General features: G+C 39.7%; 1 protein-coding gene across 2 annotated transcripts in view; it reads right to left on the bottom strand.

Moving 5' to 3' along the window:
- Positions 1 to 18,026, bottom strand: part of KCNT2 (potassium sodium-activated channel subfamily T member 2) — a 126,122-nt gene that overhangs the window by 60,426 nt on the left and 47,670 nt on the right. For both annotated transcript variants that reach the window (XM_036355151.1, XM_036355150.1), the window contains exons 6-8: positions 16,536 to 16,610; positions 15,269 to 15,352; positions 12,893 to 12,987 (exon numbers count right to left, since the gene is read on the bottom strand). In XM_036355151.1, coding sequence (XP_036211044.1) covers positions 12,893 to 12,987; positions 15,269 to 15,352; positions 16,536 to 16,610 — 254 coding nt within the window. The remainder of the gene's footprint in view (positions 1 to 12,892; positions 12,988 to 15,268; positions 15,353 to 16,535; positions 16,611 to 18,026) is intronic.

Below are 18,026 nucleotides of genomic sequence, written 5' to 3'. Positions count from 1 at the left end.
GAAGATGTATGGGGCTACACAAAATAGTTAAAATACATGGTATGTTCCTGGGAGAAAAAAACAAACACGAACTCAATGGGCGAGGACTGATCATTAAGAAGCTATGTCATGTGATGATATGTTATAGGAGAGGACAAGCTTGCATGAGCATAAAATGAGTGTATATGGGTATGTGTCTGCCTTCACCCATGGAGTGTGTGTGTGCACACCTATAGACCCCCACGCATTCTAATAACCTTCACGTACATGTAAATGGTTCTTCATGTCAATTTTTTGGACTTTGATATTGGGAGTACCTTACGCTGACCTTCTGAGTCCTGCGGTGATTTCAGAGACCCCTGCTGAGTTTATCCAGGCTTTAGTCCCCGTCATAGGACAGCCCAACAAGACCAGTACATCTCAGGGCCACACTCCCTTTTTCTACTGTTTTAATGGCTTAACTTTCCTAAATAAAAAAATAAATAAAAAAATAAATAAATAAATAAATAAATAAATAAATAAATAAATAACAAAAAGCACAGGCCAATTTTCCTCTTTATTTGCACATTGTCTTCTTAATCATTAGGTTACTTTAAAAAAAAAAGGTACTTAATAGGAAAACTACAATCTCAAGTTGTCAACAGAGGACCTTCTACTTGCTGCAAAGTAGATACAGTAGAATTTTGCATCAAAAGCTCAACTCTGAGAACATGAGTCTAGTGCAGCCTTTAGAGTAAGACACATAAGGGAGATGTGGCGAGGGAAGTAACAGGGGCAAATCATAAATCAATAATGTGTGTGTGTGTGTGTGTGTGTGTATTTTAAGTTAGAACATACCCTGAGTACCTGTGTCTGCCCCAAGCACTGCCTGTATTTACACTAGACCGCCAGGCTGACAAGTCACCTTGAGAAGTCTGCGTACATCACCCAAGTGACGTCACAGCTCTGAGCAAAGGGAATAATAAATGCACGCAGCTCTGAAATTCAGACCTAAAGCATTTTCTCAGCTCGGAGGCTTGCCTCTCTGCGAGTTACTTTTGCTTGGATTTGTTTGAACTTGTCTGATTCAAAGTGCAAAGCCAATGAGACATTAGCGTTACACACCATTAATTCCCATTATGTACTTATAGATACGTTTATATTTAGAGTTGGTAAAAGCAAAATGCATCCTGTACCTATACCAGTTCTCTTCAGAAAAGGTTTAATTTTGCAATGGATTTTCTCTTTACTATCAAGACATTAGTAGATGAACACTCAATGCATTTGTCCTTGCACATGTAAAACATGAAGTGATGCCCAATAAATATTGTCTGATTTCAGCTGTCTTATACTCATTTAACATGTTCCCACAAGAATACCTCGCTACTTACTGCCGTATACTAGTCGCACATAATTCAGTTTCTAGTCAGCAGTTTCTGGGAAATCAAGTAAGACACAAAACGAACCTTTGTTTTATCATTTCTGAAATGGTCCAAACGTAATTAGCCACTAAAATCAAAAGAGAACATTGAGCTTAAAGTGCTGCCTCACATTGTAAGCCATGAGAATTTCTTTCATAGCAACAGTAATTCTTTTTTTTTTTACATAACCATTCACTTGAATCCAACATTTTAAAATGTGATATTAAAATGTCATGTTTATCAACAGAAAATACTTTGTCATATGGTAGCATTTTTACTTAAAATTAATGGAAAATTTTTCTCTAAGTGATGGCTAAGTCAACGTCACATCTATTTCAGAGTATAAGATGCACATGTAAGTCAGTAACATACAAATATAATTATATGTAAGAACACTCTTAAGAAGTATCTGACGGGTTCATGTGAGCGTTAAACTAATCCTTCTACTGATGGTGGATTTGATTGCTTGTAAATTGATGTTAAACAGATCAGCATGTGTGTAGAATGGTCTCCTGGATCAGTGGTTCTCAACCTTGGCTGCACATTAGAATCACCTGGGAATCTTTTAAAAATCCTGATTTCTGGGCCTCATCCTCCGGAAATTCTGTTTCTCTGTTATGGGGTGGGGCCACAACATTAGTAACAGAGAAACAGAATTTCCGGAGGATGAGGCCCAGAAATCAGGATTTTAAAAAGATTCCCAGGGGATTCTAATGTGCAGCCAAGGTTGAGAACCACTGTCTTGGATAAACAATTATTCTTCTTTTTCACTGGAAATTACAACTGTTTTCCTGATCAATGACGATTTGTTCAAAGAGCATTTTCAGGAGGTCAGTGACACGTTCTAAAACAGGAATTCACTGGAAAACATAATGTGTGTGTTGACATTTACGTAATGCACACTTTGCCTCTGTGGCCTCAATTTTTATAAATTGTGGAAGAAACGGTTCAGATTATTTATATGCACAGGGATTACACTAGGAATTACTACTGCAACTAAGATACTACTACTTGGGAATTCTTTTATTCTGTATTATTTTTTTTTTTTTGCATGAGGAAAAAAAGATTAAGGGAAGAGTGTTTTTATGATTCAGCATATACAATGAATGGGCTATTTCCTTTACTTTTTGCTCATCATGAGATCCATTCAGCTCCAGATTTTCAATGACTAGACATTATCCTAAGAGCACCTATCTTCATTCTTAGCAATTATGAATGTCATCAAATGGCATCGTTTTGTGGACACAGCTGTTCAGGTTCTGGGCACACGGTTGAAAAATGATCTAGTCCAGTCTTTCCTCTCAGAGAGGCAGACTCTTGGGGAAGAGTCAAAATCGAGGCAGATAGGGTAGCGGGTCCCTGAGGGCAAGCAGAGCCTGGGAACCTTCTCTCTAGCTCTTACCAAATGTCTGGAAACAAGTGACGTGGGGAAATTAGGTGGAATTGTAAGTGACCCTTTTGTTCCAGTCCATGTTCTAACTTATCTCCTAGGCCAATGATGGTGAACCTATGACAGGCATGTCAGAGGTGACACGCGAACTCATTTTTTTGGTTGATGTTTCTTTGTGAAATGGCATTTAAATATAGAAAATAAATATCAAAAATATAAGTCTTTGTTTACTATGGTTGCAAATATCAAAACATTTCTATATGTGACACGGCACCAGAGTGAAGTTAGGGTTTTTCAAAATGCTGACACGCCGAGCTCAGAAGGTTCACCATCCCTGGCCTAGGCTAAGGCCGAAGCCCACAGAAAGCCATCATTTTCCCACACTCCCCCTCACAGCACTGCTTCTGAGCATCCACCGAGGTGTCCCCTTGCGCAGAGCGGAAGACAGGCCATGAACAGACAAAGATGACCTCATTCCTGCCTTCCTGTTTCCTTAAAAAAATAGCTTAACTCCTCCCACCCTGACCTTGTCTATCTCCTCTTCAAACTAGAGATGGTCTTACCTACCTCACAGCGTCATGGTTGATCATGAGCGCCGATTAATACGCAAAGCCAAAAGACAGGAAGCCAATCTTGGTTCTTCCTTGGGACCATTTTTCTTAAGAAATATCATCTATGACTGTCTCTGCATCACTCTGCCCACTAATGAGATTCCTGGATTGCGTGGGGGGTGGGGCGAGGAGGAAGTTAATTCCCTGGAGCACCTTGTGTGCTTTCTTCTTTGTGAGGATGAGCTAAGTAAATTACTTGTCTCCCTCTGCCTCAGCTGCTCCATCTTAGATCTTAGTATCAGATTTACATTTCATCCCTACTCTGTTGTGTTTCTTCTGTTTCTGTCGTAATGACCCATTTCCTTTTCTTCCTTTTTTTCAGGTTCTTTATTATTCTTTTCCCCATCAGCATGTATGCCCTCTTCCACCGCCACCCACACCCCTTCTCCCCTGCAGTCACCCCACTGTTGTGCATGTTCCTCTTTAATGGCCCAGTTTCATGTCCGTTTCTCAAACTATCTCCAACCTTTTGTTGAAGTTCACATATTTTTCTCCCTTCTTTGACAAATGAATAAATTAAAACTCAGAGATGTAATCAAGTAAAGTCACACAGCAAGAAAGCGACACAAACAAGATACCTTCCCATTCAATGCATTTCTATTTTTACCAAAAGTCTCTCAAATCTCTGCGTGTATACATATGCATCTGTAAGAAATAAAATTTCTAAGAAAAGAGCACTTTGTATGCTAAGCTGGAAATCTGCCCCCTAAATTACAGCAATAAGAAGCCTACTTTATATCTGAAAAGCACTTTAGAATTTACCAAATGCTTTCATGTAAATTATCTCGATCTTTGTGATTGTTCAGCGCTGGGTCCTGTTGGAATTTATAATTATAAAATAGAAAAGGTTTAGAAAAAGGCCAACACACAAAGCAAAAAAATCCCAGGGAGAAAAGTTAACGCATTTGGGGGGACATTTGGTTAAAGAAAGAACACTGAGAGGTTCAATTGGGAACATAAAAGATAATTATAGGGCAGGGGACTGAAGGTGGCCTTTCACCCTCACCGTAGGCCCATTAGAGGGAACAGCGCATATGAAATTCAAATGAGATATTTAGAACATCCTACAATCAGTGTGCAAGCCAACCAGGAACCTAAAAATAAATCTGTTAAACTTACATATGAAGTTATAGCCGAGGTCCATAATAAATATAATTCAGTGGACTCACAGCAACTATAGTAGGAGTATTACGTGGCCAAATGAACCTGGGTGATTAGATAATCAAAGAGATTCTGTATACCATTTACATAGCAAAATGTTGCTGAGAATTAATATAACCCTGAGGTGAGGCGATTAGCATCCACTTAAGCAAAGAATGGAAAGTAGACAATGTTAAAATGAGTCTCTCAATACTCCCAGTCAAAATGCTTTAAAATACATGAGCAAAGATTATGGGCAAGAAAGAGGGTCAATTATAGCACAACGAAATAATTTTTAGGGAATTTACTAAGAGGAAACTGGGAGAACAGCAATGACACATAATTTTGAATATAAGGATTCTAGCCATCAGTTGACAAGCAAAAGTGTCATTAGGTCACAGAAGATGAATTCATGCACAGGAAAAAACAGGATGGAAAAAATGGGGGATTTTTAAAGAGAAAAATAGAGTTGGTGGTATTTTTAAAAGATGTATGAATTCTACCCAGATTGGGTTGCTTCATGGTAAGAAAATGCCTCTATTATAATAAAAATGTGCTGTGAAAGCCCTGACGTTGACTATGCTTTAAAATAGGCGGCCATCTGGGTGGGATGACATAGAAGGGGCTCTGTTTGGAGAAGTGGGAAATGGTGTACATGCGCGGGTTCATTTTAGCAATGGGATTCTTTGTTAGCATCTTCTGCCGCCAGTCCATTTGCATTACGTTCTCATTGCACGGACCCTTGTTTTTACTTTCCAATCTTAGCTGCCACCTTTTCTGAACACGTAGGTGAACGACTTTCTCATCTCCGCATCCATTGTGCCATCTATCCTATACCATGCGGCTTACTCCCCTCTTAAAGTTTCATTTTTGTTCAGTGTTTAAATAGCAGTCCCATCGTGTTCGTTCCCGGGGTGCTGTCTTCGAATCCCTGCCGTAAGGACTACCCATGATGTCACCGAAGCCACCTGCCCAGCCCACCCCCTCTCCTGAACTCCCAGCCCCCACAGACAGGTGGCTGTTCACCAGCTCACCTTAGGTTTCTAAAAGGCGTCTCCACCACTGTGGACTCTGTTTCCCTTCCTTTTGATGTTTCTTCCCAGATTCCCCCTCTACTCCTGTATGGCTCCATCATTCTACGAGTTTCCCATAATGCAAATTTCAGCCATTCTCCCATTGTTCCTGATCGCACACATTGCATCCAATGTATCATCAACACTGTCATTTCTCTTTAAAAAAAATGATGGCCCTAAGAACCCACCACATGTGCAGAAGATGGTATGAAGGTGTGGTCATGGAATGAATTCATGGGAAAGGCACCCCATGAAGCCAGGATTGTATCCGGTTTGTGATTTCCACCCTCGTAGGAACGAGCAAACACACCTTCCTGTTTCCTGCAGAAGCAATGCTGTGGTCCCTCCAGGGTGACAACATCCATCCTGAAGATGGAAACGGAAGCTCATCATAAATGACAGAGCGGAACAACCGTGTGAAGATGCACCCGGGTGAAGCACACGTGATCCATGAAAAAGGAGGGAGGCAGAAGCAGAATGGAGAACCTTTGTTACTGACTGCAAAGCTCTCTCTTTTTAGTAAAGATTTCTCAGGCATCGTTTGTAAGAAAGAGCCAGCAGGTAACACAACTTCGGTTATAACCTGCTCTGCCCTATAGGAGATTCCCCCTCTCCCGGCTGGAGAGAACAGTAGGTGAGAGTACGCAGGTGAGAGCGCACATGGGTGAGTCATGGCCTCAGAGGGCTCCATTCACATCACTGATGGCCCTGGGCTCTCGGCAGGGATAGGAGCTAGACCTGGAAGATGGCTCTGGGCCCTGGGAAGGCAGATGGACCTGCTCAAGACAAAGCTCCCGGGGCAGGTATGTTGGGGCTAAGCAGGTGTGAGACTTACACTTACGTCAGCCCCAACCTGCAACTGGGTCAGTCCTACGCTAGGACGATGCCGTATCTATTTTTGTTAATATTTGGCTGCTTCGTAAAAGAGCCAATATTAAAAACCAGAACAGTAATAGAGGCACTGGAAAATCACACTAGATAAACACACATTTCAAATACTTAAAGAATTTAAATGAATTAAATACAGTGTTGCCCTGGCTGGTTGGTTCAGTGGGTTGGGCATCATACCTTACACCAAGAGGTTTTCAGGTTCAATTCCTGGTCAGGGCACATGCTTAGGTGCTTGTTGGGGTTCCCAGTAAGGATGCACAGGGGAGGCAACTGACCAATGTTTCTCTGTCACATCAATGTTTTTCCCCCCCCCCCTCCCTTCTTTTCTCTCTAAAACCAATAAAAACATATCCTTGGGTGAGAATTAAAAAAAAAAAATACAGTGTTTTTACAGCTTCACTGTTAGCTTAACTTTCTGTTAGAACTAAAGCTTCAGTTTGTGAAGGTTTCATGAAGAATGTTGGCTTTGAGAGTCTGCTATGGGTTTGCTTCTTTATAAAACATTCTTAAGTGTTGTCTTTGACCCAAATCCATACAAAATAATCTCAGCATTATGTAATTCTAAAACAAGATCTGAACAGCATTCAATTAGGATTTCAAATGCAGACTCTCCTATTCCCCTCCTTAGAATGAAAAGTCATAATGGATTTGCTTCCTCAAATAGATCCTATATATAGCACAACAAAGCACCTTAATTACTAATCACTTACTCTGTGCTTTTTAAAAAATTTTCCTCTTTTTAAAGCATATTTAGTTAGACAAGTTTTTTGGCAAGGTTTCTAAGGAAAACATTAATTTGAATGAAAGGCAATATTGAGACTGGAAACTTTTTCACCACCTGGCAAATGTCAATTTGTACAACAAAATGTTTTCAAAGAAAAAATAAAAAAAGAGTCACATGGCAGAAATAAATACCCTTCAATGCCCATGCACGCCCAAGGACTCCTGTTGCTATACAGTTCCTGGGAAATTGAATTAGCAATGGCATTCTGTGCTGAAAGCAGCCAGCACTGGTTCCATTCTTGTAATGCAGACATGAGCATTCAAATCAGCCCACCCGTTGCACTTGGGTACTCCCTGAATGAATACCTATTAAATTGTTCCAAATAATCATTTTCATTTCCTGCACAGTGTCTACCTATAGCCTAATAAATATTACCAAGGAATCTCACATAATTTGCTCTCTTGGGATTTCACCTTTTCTAGGGAGAAATTGTGTCTGTGAAGTAATGATAAATCTTGTATTCCTATTGTTGAAAGTAACTTCTCACCCTCCTGGGCACCGTCTTTGTGTCTATGCAAAAAAAAAGGTTAGGGAATCGTACCCTAAACTACTAATCCGAAGTCAACACCCAACTGCGATTTCCTAGTCATGAGAAGGGACCACATCTCACCCTATGCCATTATGCAGACACGTTTTTCTTTAAATGATGGGCGATGAGCTGACTTCTCAGTAGGGAGTCAGGATTTAGATCAGAGGGGCCAAAGCAAAGTGAAATCTTAGGAACCGAAAAATTCAAAAAAAGAAATAGAAGAAAAAACAAAAAAATCTTAAAAAAAAAATTGTTGTGTTCATGTCTTGTATTCAACTAGAATTCGACTTGAAACAGTCATTTAAAATTTGACGGTCATAGAGGTGAGAACATTACAATTCCGTTTGATGATTTGTTTATTATTTTTATGTACCTGGGTCAGTGATTCCTAGGACATAACATAAATAACATCATGATGGTGTGTGGCCTAGGGAACCAATATGCCTACGTCCAAATCTGACGTCTGCTTTTTACTCATTGTGAACTTTAGCTAAACTAAGATTTATTTTTGTTTTACTTTCCTTTGTCTCAGTTTCTTGTGTGTAAAATGAGGACAATAATGCCTACTACAGAGCGTTGTGCAAAATTAAACAATTTAATACACAAAAAACAACAGGAAATTGCCAGCAAAGGAAGGACACATTAATAAGTGTTAACTATCACTTTTATTATTAGGACACTTCAGTATTTCCCTGGGAACTGAGCATTCGTGTCTGATGCTTCAATAAAACTGATTTATCTCTTACCTCAGCTCTTTCAGCAAGTCTTCTTTTGTTTTCTTTAATTTTATTTCTTCCTTGGCTAGATTTTGTCATAACGTTTTCAATGAGACCTCATATGGGTGCACTCTCTAAGGATTCGTTTTTCAGATTAGCAGTTGATTGCTCGTACACGTATGTGACCATCTCAACTGGTACAAAACGCATGTCACAGAGCCTTCCCCTCAGAACTGCCTTGTAAAGACAAAAGTCTTTGGTTCCTGGTTGGTGTGGGATGACAACCTTGGCTTTCTCTCACTCCTTCACCCTCACTTCTAACTGGAAACCTCTTAACTAGAATAGAAAAATGGTGTCCCCGCCTCTACCTGGCTAAGCCTTCAACTCCACTTCTGATAAAATGCAGTGTGAAAAGGCTTCCCAAGACCAATGCCAATGTGGTCTATTGTACATACATCACTGCATATAACCTACACTCACCCCCCCTTTTTTCCTTATTTCTGTAATACATCCCTAAAAATATGTAGGTAGCATCATTTCTAAGTTCTTATATTTCTGAAAAAAACTATATATTAACCTCTTAATGCAGTGATGGTTTAAATTCTATAAAATGTAGGTTCTCAATCAATTTTTCTTGGAAATTTGTGAACAGTGTTTTAACTTAGATGAGAATAGGGCATCAGACTGATTTGTTTCTCAGCCCAGAGTAGATAGGTGAACACTGAAGACAGATCTAAACAGCCAAAGAACATACATGCATGACCTATGGACATAGACAATAGTGTGTTGGCGAAGTGAGGGGAAATGCGGCCACTGTAATATGTCAACAATAAAGCTAAACAATCAAGCTAATGAATTTTTTTTCTCCTAAAAAATTAAAGACAGATCTAATTCTTCCTTTTTGTAAATTTCTTAAACTATTTTGTGCCTTAGTTTCTTCACCTATGAAATGAAGAGAATAGCAGAATTTGCTTTTTAGACCGTACATGTTAAGGGCACAGAAAAGTGCTTAACAATAGTAACCACTTGAACTGCTAGCCATTATCCTCAGTATTTGCATGTTTGAAAAGAACTCTATACAACTGATGTCATATTTCAAAAATAGCCTGTCGGAAACAGATTTTTAACCCCAAGCCATGTTACCTAGACTTATTATATTAATAATAATTGCATCATTCTGATTTACATATGACAAATGACCATATTCTCTTTTCTCCCAAATTAAACTTGCCTTAGCTTGGCTAATTAACTACTGAAACCTGGCTGCCCGCTTATGCAGAATTGAGTTGGAACAAATAGATTTCTGTTTGTTCCAGTGTGACCTGGAGCTGTTAGTCCGTGGCCAGATCTTCCGACACATGCACTTCCTGTCCTCCATTTATCACAGAGGCCAAACAAATGTGACCAATCAGAACTAGGAATCAAATCTGACAGTGGTGACACCACTAGGCAACATTCTAGTACTTTGTCCAAACTGCAGTACCATCTCCTCCCTGTCCAGGCCCCAAGCAGCCATTGGCCTTGGAGAGAAATCAGTTAAGTAGAAGAACCGAAGCATCTAGTCAAATAAACATCAATCAAAGGTGCAAGAAAATCCCGAATGCTTTTCAATTAAGCAGGATAATAACGTTTCACTGAGTCACATTTTTAAACAAAAAGTGAATGACCTATTGTTTCCTGAAATCAGACTGAGGAAGAAGTGAATGAATTATTTCACATGTGACTAAACCGTGAAACATCCATGAACCCCATAGGTCCCTCTCTGTTAGAACTCCATGAAATAATATAAAAACATGCCAACACACATACTCAAATAAAAAACTAAAGTCTGAAGCGAAGTGGCTTCAAACACCAAATGCATGATGAATTAGAGGGATGATTATTGGTCAGAATAGATTAATAATTAAGCTCAAGTCAGGCACTGAATTCCCGGATAGAGCCGTGGACTTGCTTTGTTCCTGAGACACGGGCTGCATCCCAAGTCCCAGCTGCCTCGGGAGTGTGTGCTATTGGCCAAGGGCGGGTGCGTGGCGGACGTGGGCGAAGACTTGTCCAATTCCATCACAATGATGGGAAGCGCTATTCCGAGCACATTCCCTGCTGGGGTGGGGGGTGGGGGGTGGGGGGGGGCTTCATCTGCATTTCAGCTGGGCATTGGGCACGCGTGTCTGCGAGACAGATGCTTAATGACGGTTCTTTGTGATGGTGATAATGAGGAAGGGAAGATACATTTTTAAACCCACATGCAGCTTTCCAGAGCAGGTGATTTTGAGAGGGTGAGATCTGTGCACAGCACGGCCAGCGCGTCGAACATTAGTTCTTGAATCTTTGGGGGCTTAACTTATAATGCACTTATTGCAGTTCTGATTTTGAAAAGCATGAATAGTCTTGATCCAGGATATAAATTATGGCTAAAATCATCACCAGGTCATCTCAGGGATATTTTATGTTTAAAGCCATTAACTATCCTAAAATGTTGATTTTTTTAAGTACAAAGGTATGCCACAAATATATTTTAAATCCATGTAATAGAGATATTCACCTCATACTGCTGATGCAAACCGGTTGTCATACCTATACATCTAGATGAATACAGTCAAGAGCCACATAACGTTTTGTTTAACTACGAACCCAATACTAGTATACGTCATTGGTCCCAAAAGATTATAATGGAGCTAAAATAATGCCTCCTGCCTCGTGCTGTTGTAGCCATGTTAACATCACAGGCAGCGTGTTATCTCATGTCTGTAATCATGCCCTGCCAGGCATATAACAGCACAGCACATACAATGACAGTGTCAGGCCAACCATCCAGATTTCTCCAGTGAACCCCGTGGTGCTTGCACAGTGACAAAATCCCCCGACGACACATTTCTCAGACCGTAGCCCATTGCAAACAGTTCATGACTCTACTTAAATACATGCATGTAGCTCTAGCCAGTTTTGCTGAGTGGATAGAGCGTCAGCCTGCGGACTGAAGGGTCCCAGGTTCGATTCTGGTTAAGGGCACCTGCCAAGCTGCAGGCTCAATCTCCAGTGTGGGGCGTGCAGGAGGCAGCCAATCAATGATTCTCATCATTGATGTTTCTACCTCTCTCTCCCTCTCTGAAATCAACAAAAATATATTTAAAAAATAAAATATAATATTTAAAATACTAATAAAGTATGCTTAAAAATAAATAAATACATGCATGTATAGCTCTCGTTATGCCTGGTTCCGCTGTACCCGTGTCTGAGTGCACCCTTCTATTTCAGTACTTCCTAATTAGTTTTCCTTCTTCCTCAATAAGTCAACTCCAGGTCAGAGCACAATTACAATTACGCATGATCTCTACGAGGCCTGCCAAGCAGATACAGGGCTCTACCTCGTCTTGTGATTCCCACAGTCTTTGCTCCAGGAAGCATCTGCATAAACTCATAACATCTCTCTCAAGTGCATTTACAACCTATGGCTGGCATGTCCTTGTACTTAGAAAGTAAACATTGTGGGTTAGTTAATGCCTTAAAACATAAGCTCCCCCTCTGACATTACTTGCTGGTGATTTTAGCCGTAACTTGTTGCTGGTAGGTCCTGGAGCAAGACTCTCAGTGCGTTTCACGCTGGTTTACATTTTCATTGTCAAAGCGGGATCCTCCCGGAGGAGAAATGACTGTTTTGTGTGGCAAAGCCAAGCGCTGGAGGTCTGCCCTTGCTTTCTGCCCCAATGCACACGCGCATCACAGCGAGGCCCCGGCAGGCGCAGTGACGGGCGGTGACAGTTTGCTCCATAGCTTTCCGCTTTGTAGGCGACAGAAAAATCAGCGCCCGCATGTCAGGGTGTGAGGGACACTCCTGCTTGACAGCCCTGGTCGTGGGACAAACGCTTGTGATTCGGTTGTTGACAGCATTCGGGGAAATGCCAGGGATGCAGTAAATATAATACAAATGAGAACTGTGTTTCTTCCTTTTCTTTCTTTTTTAATTTTATTGATTTCAGAGAGGAAGGGAGAGGGAGAGAGAGACACAAGCATCAATGATGAGAGAGAATCATTGATCAGCTGCCTCTTGCACTCCCCCCACCAGGGATTCAGCCACAACCCTGGCATGTGCCCTTAACCGGGATCGAACCTGGGACCGTTCAGTCCACAGGCCAATGCTCCATCCACTGAGCCACACCAGCTAAGGCTGAGAACTGTGCTTTCTTGCTTTTTCTGTGAGACTGAGGGGGGGTTTTACTTCTGTTTCTGTAGGCGATCCATTACATGTTATAGTGACACTGACTGAATGATTGATTGATGATTTTTATCCAACTATTAATTAAAATGGCTTATAATACATCTTTTTTAAGAAACTAGAGTGAAGTAAAACATAATAAAAATGCTGATCTGTAGAATCTTACCAGGTGAAGATAAGGCAAAGCAATGTAGATATCAAAATCAGAACTTGGTTAAACATTGCAGACTGTGTACGCTGAATGGCTCTGTGCAGATCATTCTGAAGGAAGACAGAGAAGCATATTTTAAATGTTGATAACTATTAAATATTCATGAGCTTCATTACACTTATTACTATGTAGTACATTTCAACTATGTTGTGCATACTCAACACATATGCTTTCAATGGATACATCAGCATATTTTCATTTTTGCCTGGGTCAAAACATACCTAACTAAATAAAAGATGTATCCATTAAAATTGATTTGAAGAGGAATATTTTATGACATAGGACCCTTTCCACTACATACTAGTATATCATAAAAGTTCAAATTATAAAGTGGAACATACAGTATGATAGAATGTAAGATATGTGTGTATTCATAGAAAATGTTAGGATATAAATTATTACTAGTAATTAGTCTGTGTGGTAGAATTGTAGGTTTTCATAATATTTTACTTTCTGGTTCCCAGTTCATGTCAAAATGTTTTGTAGTAAGCTGTTAATAGTCTTAAAATCAGTATAACAGGAGACCACGTCCCCAATATAAAATCCCCCAGAGCCATCATTTAATCTTCCTCCGCCACACATTTCACCAGAACTGTTATAAAAACAAAAAGCTAAGCTGAACAGAATTTCACCTCTCAACCCTCACTTTCTTCTGAGCAAACACAAAACCCAAACAAATACAAATTTAGCAACCAGGGAGAGGAAGAGAAGCAAAACATAGAAATACAATGGAAAATGGACCCTAAGTGAATACTGCACAGCCCTCGCCTATTCTCAAGGACTGAGGAGCCATTTCTTTCTTGGTAGGGCTGTTTTTGCCAACAACTAATAACACAATTTATTAGAGGTTTATTTTTTCCTGGTGCGTGTTTTCCATTAGCAAGTAGTCTATGTCTCTTTAGTGAAATAGGTTTATGTGTTTTATTTTGAACAGCTAAGACAGCTCAATGTTTCTGCAAAACACCCCACAGACCACACTCGCCCACGGTTTGGCCACGCATTTTCCTGAGCCTCCAGCGGTCACTAGCGTGGATGTTTAGAGACATTCATCCGGTGACAACTTCTCAAATGTTATCCAAATATTCCTCTGGGCCAAAACTTGGGTCATAATTTCTGTTTAAAAACGATTTAAAAGAAAAACAAGTTTGCCTCTGGAAAAATTTAATTTCAATGTAGTAGAAGTCATCATATTGAGCCCTTAGGATGTTTATGCCTTATATAGATAGACACACATACATATTTCTGTAAGTATATGTAATTTTATTTAATTCTCACAACAAGCTTGGTATGTAGACACTTTTATTCCTTTTGAAGATGAAGAAATTGGCAAAGGAATTGAATCTCTTAGCTATCCTATCAGAGTGATTAGCATATAGTGGACTTACATTAACATTTATGGAATGAATGACCCGATAGCAAATGTCTTAGAGCCAGCTCGCTGCTAAGCAGTGAGCTCTGCTGTAAACATATTTTGGTCCTAGTTATCCATCAGTCCTGCCCAGCAGGGTCAGCCTTGGGCAGAGCGAAACAGGGGCACACTCTGAACTCTGCATCTTTTACTTCTTGCTTCTGTTCGCCCCTCCTACTAGCCCAGTCACAACCCAACCAAAAGGAAAAAGATGGCTTTACCTGAGGAGCTTCCACCTCCAACATGGCGCCTTTTAAAACCCCACAGATTTTTATGAAATATGAGGCCCAGACAGTTACAGGGACTGAGGCCACGGCCTCCTGGATCCTGAGAACCAGGGCCCCATCATACACGAACAGGTCACCCAGAAAGGTGAGTTGTCTTCGGAAAGTGGACTCACTCATTGGACCCATTCACACAGCACTGGGCTTTGGACTGGTGATGTGTAGAAACTCCGAATCATGGTGGTTTACCAGTTCACAGGGCCTGACAAAGACGTAGCTTGGCCATGGGCTGTTTTGCAAGTTTCGATTCTGATTAGGGTACAAGCAGACTCTTGCTTACGTTCATTAGCTTAGACACCCATACAACACATCACTTGAATTATTTGATAGCATTTTACCAAAACTCTTTCATTTTTACATTCATCTAAATAAAACTATGTACTAAGATACTGAATTTATTTAAAAGAAGTTTACAAATAAAACGTCGATATTTACTTATAACTAAATAAATCCTAGTCATATGAATTTATACTCGTGAGGGAAAGCAGGATAAAAAGTAGTGAGGCAAAGATGTTGAGTCTTCGTCTCTCTCTCTGTTGAATGTGAAAAAGATAAAGAAATGTGATGATCTCAATGAAAGTAGGACATAGTGAAAGGTTGAAAAACATGTCTGCATTTGCATGTCACTTTCATACTTACAATCATATTTTCCAAGGCATGTTTGGCAAGCCAGCAGTTCAGAAAGACTGGGACAAAGAGATTCCTTAAAGCAGGCCAGAAAATCTGAAAAACAAATCAACACTAAACTTTTATCTCAAAGCAAAGAATCATATCCAGCAGATCGAAAAAAAAATGCAAAACAGAAAAAAAATGTTATTAAAGACAATTTAGCAACTTGGAACATGTGACAAATACTAGACTCATTAATAAAATGCAAGGAGTAGATATGATTTTTTTTCATTCATTGTCTGATTCTTACTTAGAGAAAAACTCTTTGGGAAATCATTACAGAAGAAGAAAGAAAATAATAAGCTCTCTGGGTGTCAGATATAATGATGCTAATACCATCATTACATCTCTTCCTGTGAGAGTTTGTAATAGACATCACCTCTTTCCTCTTTGCAACTTGAGGGGGGAAGTAGGAACAAGAGAAAACGTCGCCTTTAAACATTACCCCTCAGCCTCAGGATTCAAACATTCTAAGTGACCTTGGGGAACCACGTTTAATTGAAATGATATTTACTTAGCCATTCAATCTAATTCCAGTCGCTCCTCTAGGTAAATCACCCAGATTAAAGTAATTGTCAGAAGTGAGCAACCGTTAGACATCTACTCATTCTCATAATTTTCCAAATAAAACTCAAAGTGTGAGGGAGCACAATCCCCACAGACACCGTTGCAACTCTATCAAATAGGAATTAAAACCAGAGCGTGCAGTGCAAACGTGCCATTGAATGGGATCTTCAGGAAGTGTGTGCTCCGCCGACTTGGATAAAGAAGCAAATTGCTGGCTGTCTGGCTGCTGACAACTTCCTTATTAAAGAGATAATTAGTCAACCCTATGGTTAAACCAGAGATAAGTGCATTCTCGGTATGAGAAATGTTTATAAATAACTGGTTCTACTTGCTTTCTACACCTTTTAATTCCACCCTATACACAAGAAATGGAGTAATTTCTAGTTTGTTTCGGCAATATTAGCGCTTGATTAAATGGCACTTCTGCACCATATATTTCTAAGAAGCATTTCATTTTGCTGTTATACTAAGTCTCAGAAGTTTTTATTTAATTTCACAAGCCAAGTCCCCAACTGATTTTGCTATTTATTTGTTAATACAATGATTCTAATCAAAACCTAAAATCATTCATCTGAGCTAAATTTTGGTGTATATTTTTAGCACTTAGATTTAAAGACATTACTGAAGTCTAATGACAAAATTATCTTTTAAAGATTCTTTTAGGACTTACCGAGATAACGAAGGGAACCGCATTAATTATTTCCAAGATGAAGGGTATTCGTAAAATCTGCTCCCAGATGTTCCCCTTTCAAGAAAGAATAAGTAAAAATAAAAGTCAGTTATACCAAATCCAATTACAGAGGGCAAGGGCAGCATCTCAGAACTTGCCTAGCATTGAGGATGCTTACAATGGCAGAAGACTGAGTCATTACATTATATAAATGTGTGCAAAGGGGGAGGAATGGGGCCATCTGAAGTAGTGTCTACAAGACAAATAAAGTTAAAAAAAGATAAAGAAATGTGATGATCTCAAAAATAAATAAGTGAATGGGAATATTTTTTTAAAGGTATAGCAATAACTTTCAGAGATTATTTTTTCTAAATGCAATTGTGCCCTCTCAATTTTGTGGTAAGTTTAAGAAGCAAGCCCGGCCGGTGTGGCTCAATGGTTGAGTGTTGACCTATGAACCAGGAGGTCACGGTTCTATTCCTGGTCAGGGCATATGCTTGGGTTGCTGGCTCAATCCCCAGTAGAGGGTGTGCAGGAGGCAGCCGATCAATGTTTCTCATCACCAATGTTCTTATCTTTCTCTCCCTCTCCCTTCCTCTCTGAAATCAATTAAAATATTTTTTTTAAAAAAAGAAGCAAAACAAATGTTACAATAATCCTTGAATATTGCCCATAACATATTTGGATCCTATAATAATATTTCATGGAAGAAAAGTTACCAGTAAGAATAAAACAGACTAACAAAACCTACAGAATCAATGAAAAAGTGACTCAATATAATGTTTACTGTAATAAATATATTCACAAACTGTAAAGCATATAAAATAGTTCCTAAACACACCACTTGTTAACAATGTTCATTGGTATTAACACTGCTCTTACACCAAGAAACCACAACGGAAGAGGTTTTTCAGTCATCTAGATTCTACTCTCCCAACCCACATTGTGCAACGAAGTGAATCAGGCCTGGCCACATAATTCCCAGGGCCCAGTACGAGCTGCTCATAATATTGTCCCAAAGGTTTTGCACCAATATTTCCCCGAACACCCTACATTCTGGCCACACTTAAATATTAATTATCTTTCCATTTCATATGTGCATTCCTTCCTCTGTGCCTTTCTTAATTCCATAAACCCTATTGGCCTGCTTTTCACCTTTCCTTAGTGAAATCGCTGATTCAAGGACTCTGCGTAATCGGTCAAGTCCTTCCTTTTCATCCCATGATCTGGCCTCTCTCTCTGAGTCCCCATAGGACTCCATTTGCACCTCACTAAACAAACAAACAAACAAACAAACAAACAAAAACCTATCATCCTGCCTTCTGTATAACTTTTTCCTACCTAGCCCCACTTCCCGATTGTAAATTCACAGAAAACAAACAGATAAAAGCCAACGTCCAGCTTGGAGCTCTTCATCAGAGGCTCAGTAAGTATTGGTTAAATTGTGTTACCCAAACAAAGCTTTGCCAGAAATTAAGAGCATTCATTAAC

Source organism: Myotis myotis, unplaced genomic scaffold, assembly GCF_014108235.1.
Source record: "Myotis myotis isolate mMyoMyo1 unplaced genomic scaffold, mMyoMyo1.p scaffold_m19_p_21, whole genome shotgun sequence".
NCBI lineage: Eukaryota > Metazoa > Chordata > Mammalia > Chiroptera > Vespertilionidae > Myotis > Myotis myotis.
This window is presented reverse-complemented; position numbering and strand designations above follow the sequence as displayed.